The 13056-nt window shown below is 44.3% G+C and overlaps 1 protein-coding gene across 1 annotated transcript in view; it reads right to left on the bottom strand.

The window, feature by feature from the left end:
- LOC126332375 (uncharacterized) overlaps positions 1-13056 on the bottom strand; it is a 212478-nt gene that overhangs the window by 14635 nt on the left and 184787 nt on the right. Inside the window, exon 5 of the mRNA XM_049996577.1 lies at positions 8673-8829. Coding sequence (XP_049852534.1) covers positions 8673-8829 — 157 coding nt within the window. The remainder of the gene's footprint in view (positions 1-8672; positions 8830-13056) is intronic.

The raw sequence follows: 13056 nt of genomic DNA, 5'->3' as shown, positions 1-13056 counted from the left end.
TGCTCTTTATGGTCTACTGTTAGGTGGCGAGGAACCTGGCGTGCACTCACCTTTGAGTATCCCAACTGGTGGATTGCCGTGTCGACACTGCCAACAGAGACCTCCAGTTGACCAGCGAGCTGTCTGTGATCCATCCATCACATCGCGTGCTGTCCGGCCGGATACAGTTATCACTCTTGCAATGCTGGAACGTGAGGACACTCTTACTCGGACCACCGGAGAGGCTACCCTCAGGAAATTGGACAAACGACTTCAGCGCGTTCGTCTCTGCATAGGTGCAGACGAACGTCTCCTTCTCCACAACACAAGTCTGAACACCCGAGAGGAGCTCACAAAGCTTCACTGGACTGTTATCCGCGCTACAGCCCGGATTTGCGACTTCTATCTGTTTGGCCCAATGAAGGATGCACACCGTGGGAAACAGTACGTGGATGTGTAACGAGGTTACTGACGCATGAAGACGTTGCCTCTGGCGTCGACGATGGATTCATTTCAGGTGGGCATACAGAACCACCCAGTAAGGCTATGGTATTGAACGGAGATTATGTTGATAAACAGGGTTTTGTAGGAAAAAAAATTTCATGGAATAATACGGTGTTTTAGAATCCTGAATAAAACCAAACTGCTTTCAGGAAAAGCTCACCCCCCGCTGAAAGCTTCGCGTGAATGCTGTACATGAGAACCAGTTTCTAAACTACTACACTTGGAGCTGCTTAAGCACAGCCATGAATTCCAGTGTACACTCGTTTCATTCAATAGGCAGCGAGTGTCTGTAAAGTTCCACTGTGATTTAAAAAAATCGCATCTTGCAAACTATTAGAAATACAGAATCGGGGTTTCTGTAAGACGTTTAGTCTCTTATAGTTTTTTTCCTTTGCCCTTTGTTGTGGATTTGTCTTGGGGGTTCATTAAAATAACGACAGGTCAGAAGAATGAGCAATGTGTAGTGTAGTATGCAGAACGTAAACCTGCGGAATATTCGACACCAGTGAGGGAGGGCGCCACTGCAAAACCAAACATATGAAGTGGTTAGGAAACCCACAGAGACGGGGAGTGATAAAGATTTCGGTCGAAGTGGACGTCCTCCTGTGTCTTAGGCACGTATTGTCAGAGTGCAAGCAGCACTTCGATGAAGGCCCCGCAAGTCAATCGTCGTGCATCGCGCGAATTACAGGAAGCGAAAAGTATTAGATAAGCGATTATGCCTTTAGCATACTAAGTACAAATGGTCGAAGTATTACAAGGAAACTATCGCCGTTTGTGCTATGGATTCGCGTGTTCTGTTCTGGCCTCCAAGGTCGCTATTTGATAAAGTGCCCGTTTCCAGATGAAGTAACATTCTACAATTCTCGTCATGTGAGTCGTCACATTAGGATTTGGGGCTCCAAAAATCCACACAACGCACGTGAACACATCCCTGATAGGGATTTTATATATTTATGTATTCGTATGCATCGCATGCAGTTTGAAAATACGGGTATATAACATTAGTAATACTATGTGTAACAGGAAGATGAGAATACACAAACTACATATAAAACTAGCTCAGTGTCAATATCTAGGTTCCCAATCCATATAAGAGCCGTATCCTTAGCTTTTATGAGGTCGCTCCAACTTCCCTAATGTGCTCGATTGTCTGTTTCGGAGCCCCGCAGTCACAACCCGGAGACTCTGTAGCACACCATCTGCAATGAGAGTCTGCGCATCGGCTATGCCCAGTGCCAGCAGTACTACAATTACACTTTCGGAATCACTTAGGCTCTTCAGGATTTTCAGTACGCTGGCAGCTTTGGTCCCACAGGTTTCTCACACCAGTGATACTGGCATCTAGCTCTTCTGCTTGCCGCAGTGGAGGGTTTCGTGAACGGAGTCTATTTCGTCGTAAACTTGGTATGTCTTCCTATATGGGTAATTCCAAGTTCTCCTTCATCTTGCGGTATTCTCTAAGCAAGGCCTCGTTTCTGCAGATTGCGGGTGGATAGATGTTACTCATCAGAGGAAGCCCGTCAATCGATATTGGACGGATTGCCCCTCTTATTAACCGCATAGTGTGGCTCAACTGGACGTCGTTCAAGTTGGTGTGGCAGCTGTTTAGCCACACTGGGGCACAATACTCGGCTGCTGAGAACACCAGCGCAATGGGTGATGAGCGCAAGGTGTCTGCTGAAGCTCCCCAAGTCATTCCACACAATTTTTGAATAATACTGTTACGAGTTTTTATCTTGGCAGCAGTATTTTCAAGATGTTTTATATATGAAAGGACGCTGTCAAAGGTGCCACCAAAGTACTTGGGGTACATGTTACGGCAAAGAGGGTTTCCGTTAGGTTTCACCCTGAGCTCCGCATTTCGTAGTTTGTCTGTCCGATGGAATGTACATACTTCAGTTTTACTTGTACTGGGTTTAAGTCGCCACTTGCTAAAATAGGCGCTCATGACGGCTAGATCTCCTGTGAGAACTGTCTCCGCTCATCCTAGATTCTTGGTTTTACAAGCAAGAGCGATATCGTCTGCGTAGCAGAATTTTGTTGGTCTGGTACTGGCGAGATCGGAGCTATATATGTCCAGTAATAGGTGCGCTAAGACAGAGTCCTGTCGTTGACCATTACTCAATTTCCTCTCCTTGCTCACATTTTCTCCCAAGTAAACACGGATATATCTACCGTGTTTGATGGAGAAAAAATAAGCGAATTTCAGCCAGAGCTACAATAATGACTGGTTACACAAAATGAAATGTAAGGAATCGATTTAAAGATTGCGTTATCAACAGCATATCCTCCCTTGTTTATCATGGTATTGACGAGAGTTACTGTTTTCCGGCATCGGATTGGTTTTGGTAATTTGTACACCATACCTTCTCTCCAGACCGTGTCATATGCCGCAGTTAGATATACAAACGCGACAGGTGTCTTCACGTTTTCTTGGAAACCAGCCTCTATGAAAGTTGTTAGGACCATTACTTGGCCGAAGCAACTTCTCTGTGGTCTGGAACCCCGCTTTCTCAGCTGGAATACGTTCCAGAATGAAGCCGCTAATTCTGTTATAGAAGAGGCTCTCCAAGAGTTTATAAGTACAGCTCAAGAGGGAAATTGGTCCGAAGCTTTGCGGGTGGTCACCTGGTTTACCTGGATTCTAACCTGCCACTATTTTTGTTTTCTTTAGCTCGACAGGCAATGTTCCACTATCTAGGATGTTGGAGAAGAAGCGGATCAGCCATTTTTTGCTACCATTCCCCATGCTTATCTGAAATTCCGAGAGTATATTATCCACACCCGATGCTTTAGCATGTTTAGTTTGTTTCAAGGCTTCATCCAAATCAGCCAGTGTAAATGGTAAAGAGGAACTGGATTCGTTTGAGCACTGTGCTTTTAGAGAGGTGAGTTCTTGTTTTATTTTAGAAGTATGCCCTTTGTCACGGGATGATCTAGATGTTTCAACTATATGATTAGCGGTTTGGTTACTTTGAATACTAGGTTTCTGCCCGGGTTTATGGAAGGCTTACGCAGAAGGCTCCATGCCTTTCTACTTGAATGTCTGAAGTTTACATTTTCCACCATCCCACACCATCGCACTCTTCTAGCAGCGTCAAGACATTGCAGGAGGTCGTCAGCAATTTCGCTGTCGCCAGTTTCGCTATACTGTTCATTAAGTTGTTCACAATGTTCATTCCAGCCTGGTGATATTCCTTTCTGTACCAACGAGGGATAAACTTCTTAGCAACAGTAAGAACAGCCACGACGAATAGAGGGTAGTTTTTAGGTTCTAGTGGAATAAAACTCCGCCAATGAGCCCTGCGGAAATTCCATGTGGGTCGTGGTACAGATCTCGCTATTGGGACAGAGAGCCCCATATCGAGGATTACTGGCCTGTGCTGGCTGTGTGCGAGATTAGGTATGACATCTCTGGATTTCGGCACTGGGCGCTCTCTGCAGTCCCGTGACACAAAGCAGAGCTCCGGGTTGTAATCTCTCCGCCAAGCGACCGATGTGAAAGTTCGCAAATCCTTGGCATCATAAACCAGGTTTAGATTTTCATTTCCTGCCCAGTCGTTGAGCGCAACACCACACTCACTGTCACATGCATAGTTCCAGTGACGGTATTGACTATTAAAATCTCCAGCATAAATCGATGGATGGGCAGTAACTGGCAGGGCATCCAGTGGCCGTGGGACATTTGGAGGCTTATAAATATGGTTTATAATTGTCTCCTCCACTTGCATAGAGACATAATGGATACCATTTTCCGTTTTCGTCGAAATGAGAGGAGCATGCTCGATATTGCGTCTTACATAGTTGGCAACACCATAAACACTGTGATATGTAGCAGCCATAAGGTCGTAGCCATGGATCCTACCATTTCTACTCACATCTTCCATAGTTGGAGAATGTGTTTTCCGGATTAGAACAACGTCAGTATCATTATCTGCAAGGAGTTTAGATAGGTAATGGTTTATAGCTCGGGTAAAACTTTCTATGTTTAAGTGGCATATTCGTATTTCAGGTGCAAGTCTTTTAATCAGTTGGTCCTCAAAAGGTCCATTTTTAAAGCTTTTTGATTTCGATTTATCTGCATGTCTGTAGCCAGGAAATTCAATATCTAGTCTGGCGGCCTATTCATTGTAGCTCATTTAGCATTACCCAGGGTGCACATGTAGTATTCGACTACGGACGCGAGCTAGTTTACACCGTCGTGGCAGGGACAAGCTTAATTTTTGTTGTAGCCTAATGCACGTTAGGGTGACTAGAACGTTTTTCCTCACACAGAAAACCATAACGGGAAATGAGTACCTGGAAGTGACGACACATTTTCTGTTACTGCAGACCGAAGAACCGCAGCCATCCATCATATTCCAGCAAGGTAAACATTTTTGGTAAATTACTATGGGACCAAACGGCTTAGGTCATCTGTCCCTAGGCTTACATACTACACTACTGGCCATTAAAATTGCTGCATCAAGAAGAAATGCAGATGATAAACGGGTATTCATTGGACAAATATATTATACTAGAACTGACATGTGATTACATTTTCACGCAATTTGGGTGCGTAGATGCTGAGAAATCAGTACCCAGAACAACCACCTCTCGCCTTAATAACGGCCTTGATACTCCTGGACATTGAGTCAAACAGCGCTTGGATGGCGTGTACAGCTACTGCTGCCCATGCAGCTTCAACACGATACCACTGTTCATCAAGAGTAGTGACTGGCGTATTGTGACGAGCCAGTTGCTCGGCCACCTGTGACCAGACGTTTTCAATTGGTGAGAGATTTGGAGAATGTGCTGGTCTGGGCAGCAGTCAAACATTTTCTGTATCCAGAAAGACCCGTACAGGACCTACAACATGCGGTCGCGCATTATACTGCTGAAAAGTAGGGTTTCGCAGGGGTCGAATGAATGGTAGAGCCACGGGTCGTAGCACATCTGAAATGTAACGTCCACTGTTAAAAGTGCCGTCAATGCAAACAAGAGGTGACCGAGACTTGTAACCAGTGGCACCCCATACCATCACGCAGGGTGACGAATACACACTTCCAATGTGCGTTCTCTGTGACGTCATCAAACTCGGATGCGACCATAATGATGCTGTAAACAGAACGTGGATTCATCCGAAAAAATGAAGTTTTGCCATTCGTGCACCCAGGTTCGTAATTGACTACACCATCGCAGGCACTCCTGTCTGCGATGCAGCGTCAAGGGTAACCGCAGGCACGGTCTCCGAGCTGATAGTCCAAGCTGCTGCAAACGTCGTCGAACTTTCCGTGCAGATGGGTGTTTTCTTGCAAAAGTCCCCAACATTTAACTCAGGGATCGAGACGTGGCTGCACGATCCGTTACACCCACGCGGATAAGATGCCTGTCATCTCGACTGCTAGTGATACGAGGCCGTTGGGATCCAGCACGGCGTTCCGTATTAGCCTCCTGAACCCACCGATTCCGTATTCTGCTAACAGTCATTGGATCTCGACCAACGCGAGCAGCATTGTCGCGATACTATATACCGCAATCGCGATAGGCTACAGTCCCACCTTTATTATAGTCGGAAACGTGATGGTACGCATTTCTCCTTTCACGAAGCATCACAACAACGTTTCAACAGGCAACTGCTGTTTGTGAATGAGAAATCGGTGAGAAACTTTCCTCATGTCTGCACTTTGTAGGTGTCGACACTGGCGCCAACGTTGTGTGAATGATCTGAAAAGCTTATCATTTCCATATTACAGCATCTTCTTCCTGTCGGTTAAATTTCGCGTCTGTAGCACGTCATCTTCGTGGTGTAGCAATTTTAATGGCTAGTAGTGTACTTAATCTAACTTAAACTAACTTACGCTAAGAAAAACACACATACCTATTTCCGTGGGAGGATTCGAATCTCCGACGGGGGGAGCCGCGCGAACCGTGGCAAGGCGCCTGAGACAACGGGGCAACCCCGCGCGGCTCCAGCAAGGTGATGCGCCTCCATATACGTATCTGAACTTGAAGAATGTGCTTAACGACACATTTGCCAAGAGATGGATGCGACCCGACGTCACGTCATTACAATTCCTTTTTGTAGAGTTACAAAAAGGATCGCGTCCACGTGTCACCAATCAATGACATTGCTGCTCTTCGTGCACGAATCGAGCAGTCAGAACAGCTGACGCTGCAGTGCTGACATGTACATGGGCAGAACTCGAGTATCGGCTTGACGTTCTGCAAGCGACGAGTGGAACATTTATTGAAATTCCGTCAGAACGGAAAATAAGTTTGATGGCTGCTAAACGTTTTACAACGAGCCACGGTGCTCTGTTTCTTACAGTTTCAAAGTTAAAACTTTTTGAAATTACAGCAGGACTTTACGGACACACTGTATACGTTTCGTTTTCTCTGAAAGTAGAAGAACTGTTACGACGTGATAGTGTGTGGGATGTGTCGTGGAATGCCGGACATTTGCCACGCCGGACATTTGCCACACTTGCCCTTTCGCAGGTAGCGATCCCTCAGGTAAGGGACGGCCTTCCTTATACTACTTCTGTCCATTTTCAAACCGTCGTCTCCACCTCTTACTCGATAGAACCAGTACGTAAGGGACCTTCTTCTTCGACATCTTGGCCAAATAGAGAGCTTCTTTTCCGAAATCGAAATATTTATAACTTTTGGGAAACGAAAGCAATACCGACGATTATGTCAGTAATTAGTTCTGCCAAGTATAAATATAGATCCGTCTGTCTGTACGGTAGCTTCCTTTCACGCTTACAGATTGCCATAGAAACAGTCCATCGGCAGGGGAGCAAAAAGAAAGGAACGATGTAAAGAGAATGCAAATGTACGCTAATCATTTCCTTTTGATCATTGCATTTGTGCCTATTTTAATTACTATAACTTCATGCCCAAAAGACAATAAGGAACGAAGAAAAGGGTATATGAATGTTTGAAAAGAAGAACGATATACTCCATATTAATTTACTCTCTAAACTGCGATATTCCTTGCGGCGAAACATTAGTCAATAAAGTGTATCGGGACAATATTCAAAACACGACTGAAAATACTTTCACTAAATAGAGATAAGAACATCTATGATTGACATGTCATCTAAAGTCAACGTACACTTTTAAAATATTAGAAATAAAGAAATGATGTAATAAAGAATGGTATGCTTGTAACGTACGTTGTTGTTCTACATTGTTTAGCTCTGGTATTTACAGGGTCACAGAAAAAGGTTTTGGAGGGATAAGCAGTAATTGTAATGATCTGCACTACAACAGAAACAAGAAGCACAACTTAAGGAAAAATAATGTAATGTGTTCCAGCTCACAAGCGACATTGTAGCAGATAGTTCCTGTGACTTAGTAGGGGCAGAGGTTTTACTCGACAACCGGAATAAATTAATAACTGGCTGCTTTTACCGACCCCGGTGTCAGGTGAAACTGTTGCTGAACAGTTCAAAGAATACTTGAGTCTCACTACATATAGGTACCCTACTCATACAGCTGTAGTTGGCAGTGACTTCAATCTACCTTACGTATGTTGACAAAAATACATTTTCAGACTCTACTTAGATAGAAAACAACTTCCATAATGGCTCTAAATGCTGCTTTTAAAATTATTTCGAAAAATTAGTTGAAGAGGCCATTCAAATTTTAAATGGTAACGAAAACACACTTGACCTCTTAGCCACAAATAATTCTGAGCATCACGGCGGATACAGGGATCTGTGAACACAGTCGTCGTCAGCCTCAATTCCGTAACGAAGAAATTCACTAAAACTAAACGCGAAATATATCTATTTATAAAAGCAGCTACAAAATTCGGTTGACGTCTTTCTAGGAGACAGTCTGCAATCCTTCCAAGCTATGTAAGTGAAGACCATATGTGGCTTAAGTTCAAAGAAAGTATAGTTTAGACGAACGGAAAATCTCCAAGATTGGTGAAGTTTTACTGAGACTCGAAATTTGGTGCGGATTTCAATGCAAGATGCATTTAATAGTTTCCACTACGAAACTCTCTGTAGAAATCTGGTGGAAAATCCAAAGAGATTCTTGTTCTGTGTTAAGTAAACCAGCGGAAAGGCTCAGTAAGCGATGAGGAGGAGGGGGAGACAAGGGACCCTACCCTTCGGAGCAGGTAAAGTCGTGGCAAGTGTCCGCGCACCGTGTGGTGGAATGCGCGCAGCCAGCTGACGTGGCACACTTACCGACCCGCTTCTCCCCAGAGCCGGAGCCCTCTGCCCTCCAGGCGTCCTCCGGCTCGCTGTCCCAGCTGCCAGGCGGGCCTGTGTCGCCGCCGCTGCCCTCCACGTAGCGGACGAGGGACAGCGCCGTGGGGGCCTCCGTCAACTGGCTGAACACCACCTGCGCACGTCATAAGTTGCCTCCTCACTACAGCTGCTGACGGTCACAACTTGATAACATTAAATAGCAACCACTTTACAACAAGCATCCTGTATGTTCTATAAGTAAACTCTGGCAGTTATGTATCTCGTGAACGACGCATCGTACGAGAAAAATGTTCTAGGTAGAAAGTTAATATTGCGAAACGGGACGTCTCTCTGTACAATAACTCGCCACCTCTGAACCACCGTCCTGCGATGGCGGGGTCAGTTCTATATTTTCAGTTGGTCTAAGCCGAAAAAAATATTTCAGGTTTACTAAAAACTATTGTTTTCCATTCGCGGTAGATGGCGCTGTAATCGACAAATATCAAGTGGGCCTCTTTTTGCAATTACAGTCTGAAGCATTTGATTCTACATACCATTTACAAGGTAAATGTAAACCTTTCAAGTAACGTTTGAACATTAGTATCAACAGTTAGAACACAGAGTTGCAAATGTGATTGTACAGTAAAATACCAGATATAGACATCGAGATTTCTGACAAATAAACTAATTGACCGGTAACGTAGCTTTTTGTTCTCTAAAGGATTGACTGTGGTGAGTCCGCAAAGAATCGGAATGCTTTATTTCGGTGGCCATTGTCGAACAACGTTACCGCAGTGGCTGACTTCGATATGTCTTTCCACCCAACCACCGTTAATTTCGCGCCGGCAGGTGAAATACATTCAAGAGGTGCTGAAAAAAGTAAGGGAAAATTCACAGACAGGTGTAGTAATCATGGCCAACGAATCTGGCTGAAAGTGAAGAAGATCTTGTAATCCTACTGAATAGAATGGATAAAGTTATGGGTGAAGAATACAATATGAGAATTAATAAAGCAAAAACAAAAGTAATGGCATGCGACAAAGACGATCAAGTGAAAGTCCAAGTTCATGTAGGCAATGAACTGCTTGAACAAGTTGATAAATTTACTTATCTGGGCAGTAATATTACCAGGGATGGAAGGAGCAAGGCAGAAGTGAGAAGTAGAATAGCCCAAGCAAGGGCTGCTTTTAACCAGAAAAAAAAAACAAATTAACATCCAAGAGCATCAGCCTTGAAATCAGGAAAAGATTTTTGAAATCATATCTGTGGAGTGTGGCATGCTATGGGTGTGAAACATGGACTCTCGGGACAGAGGAAGACGAGAAGCTAAATTCTTTTGAAATGTGGTGCTATAGACGCATGCTCAAAATAACGTGTATCGACAAGTGGTTCTGGAAAGAGAAGGTGAGAAGAGAAGCCTCTGGAGTTTCATTGTAAAAAGAGGAGTGCAATCTGCAGGCCATCTATTAAGACATAAAGGGCTCCTGAACACAATCATAGAGGGATATTTGGAGGGAAAAAGACCAAGAGGACGACCACGACTCAGGTACGTGGATCAAATCGTGAAAGATGTGGGATGTAACACCTATGAAGAGACGAAGATAAAAGCTGATAGACGCACAGAATGGAGACAAGCTGCCATTGTAGCTGTTGCAAACCAATCCTTGGATTGACCACTACAGAAGAAGAAGAAAGGTGAAATACAAACCACGACCATTGTAATAAGATAATATGTCCATGAAGCTATAGTGAAAAGCTATCCAGATATTGTAAACACAAATGTTTACATTTAGGTAGTAAATGAAATGTGGAATCTGATGCGTCAGTTCTTAATTGAAACGACAGTCACACTTTGTATTTATCAATTACAGCGCAATCTATCCCGAATGGAAAACAATGGTTTGAGTAAACAGTACGTACTTTTTGGCGTAGAATCCGAATATGCAGTAAAGATGGGAGTTCCCGTTGGAAAATAGAAACTGATCTGCCCCCCTCCCCCCACGCAGGAGAGGTGCTTGGGAAGTAGCCAGTAGTGGTAGAGACACACATACCCTTTTCACCTAGAACATATTGCTTGTATGATGCGTCGTTCACGAGATATTGAGCTATCTGAGGTTAAAACTAACGCCCAGTAGTTTCGTGATGATCTGTTTCTGATGGTGAAGAACCCTGCAAACAGAACGAAAAAGAGAGAAATTGCAGTAGCTGCAAAATATCGTCTGGCAGTATTTAGTTTAAAAAACAGTACTGAGTGAAAGCAGTGCCTTCATATATGTTCTGACTGATTAATTCCAACTTCTAGTGCCTAAAATGTGATCATGGAACTTAAACGTTTCGTTGTATTTGGAACAAACTTTTAGTTAGGACTACAAAACTCTAAGCGCAGAAATCTTTCAGGGATGATACCGAAGTCGAGTAGAGATTATAGGTATTGTCTTGTGAACAGAAAAGTTGGGGATGAGTGGAGGGTGGTGATGGTGGTGTTAGGTAAGACTTTTGACAGCTGTTGGCGGTGATATGTACACCTAATGTGGACGTCAGTATCGATGCTGCTCAACGTGAAAAGGCTTGGTAAATGTAGCACAATACTGTTTCACTCATTTTCATCCATACTACAATACACACCCAACACTGATTCATATCCAAGTGCACGCAGTACAGTGATCCGTACCACAGCGTTGACAACTACAGCACCCACACCGTCCGATTCACCTATAACAGCTCATCATACCTACAAAGTACACTTCTTGACAGTTCCTACGGAAAGGAGACATTGTTGGACAGAATAATCAATACATGAAACACGCTACGTAAGAAATAGAGGACGAGTTGCATATTTAAAACGAAAAATGGTAGAGATTTTACCACATGGGAAAGAGGATAACAGACAAAAATAACTTTCATGTTTGACACAGGTCAGACTCCCAACATAAAGTTTGATATCGGAGTCTACTCGGGCATTAAGGCACATTTTGAACCTGTTACTCACGCTGGCTACCGAACTGTTGAGGAGCCCTTGGGCGATATTGTCCCGCTCTTCTCTCAAAGCGGTTCTCAGTTCTTGAGCAGTTCGAGGAGGGGTGTTTGACTGGGATGCTCTTGCCAGAGGTATTTCTCAACATCCTCTATAGGATTTAGGTCCATGGAGTACCCAGGCCATTCTATACGCTCAATATCTTCACTTTCCATGTGTCCGACATCTCTGCGGTCCTACGTGGACTAGCATTATTGTCCATAAACAGAAAGTCGGGACCTATCGCACCCCTAAATGGATAGAGATGATCCAGAATAATCTCCTGTCAGTACCACTATTGTGTAACGGTACCTGTCGCAAAGGCATTCTGCGATGTGCAACCTGTCCCCCTCTCTCTCCACACTGACTGGTGGCCACAATCACTTGCCACAATTTCGTCGGAGAACATCACTCTGAACCACCGTTGATGACCCCAATTAACGTGCTCTCTCTCTCCCAAATAGTTCCTTCTCGACGATGGCGTGATTGAAGTCGGATGCACTTAACAGGCATCTAGCATACAAACCAGCCTGATTTAATCGCAACGAATCACTAAATCGATGTGGCACAGACATCAGTCCTAGTAGCGCTTCCAAGGTCTGCAGCCATCTGCCTAAATGTTTGTCCCTTTTCGTCACTAGGGCTACGTATCGGCCTTCTTGCAGTGCATCCGTCCACAACGGTCGGTATACTTTCGCATAGCGTTTCCACCGTCACTGACCTTTTTAAATGTCGAGGTGGCACTTTTGAAAAAAACGTATTATTCCAGAGATTGAAAATATCGCTAAAGTTGTAAGGTTCTTTTATTTAGGGTACGACCGGTTTCGGGCTCTTATACGCCCATCTTCAGGTGTCGTAACTTGTTTCTGTGACTCCGAGTGGACACACCTGAAGATGGGCATAACACCACAGCCGCCTAACACGCGCATAGTACACCAGCATATCGAAGATATATATCATAGTAACTGGCAGCAAATGAATATTTAGAATAATAAAAGAACCTTAAAACTGTGGCGGTATTGTCAACCTCTGCTGTGGCCACAGTAATGCGTCACAAACAACTCTGTAGGACGAACATCCTCAACTGAGCATTATACCAGTGACACTTGGACCGGCTTCGAAGCGTCCGCCTGCTCGTCCACGATCGTAAGCACTCACATGATGTCTTGCAGATTTGTTCCTGTTGCTGTACCAAATGCAATGTCGCACTAATCGGTACCACAACCACTTTCATCAAACGCCGTACTGCACGAAGCGTCGAGTGCACAGAGAGCGTTCGTATACAGGCTTCGCTTCAATTAACGCGTCCCGACCTCTACATTTCCTTTTAGTTCTGTTAGTGGGATATTCTGTAGGAATTGTTGGTTG

Source organism: Schistocerca gregaria, chromosome 2 (assembly GCF_023897955.1).
Source record: "Schistocerca gregaria isolate iqSchGreg1 chromosome 2, iqSchGreg1.2, whole genome shotgun sequence".
NCBI lineage: Eukaryota > Metazoa > Arthropoda > Insecta > Orthoptera > Acrididae > Schistocerca > Schistocerca gregaria.
The sequence above is the reverse complement of the archived record's forward strand: the minus strand, read 5'-3'. Positions and strand labels throughout refer to the sequence as shown.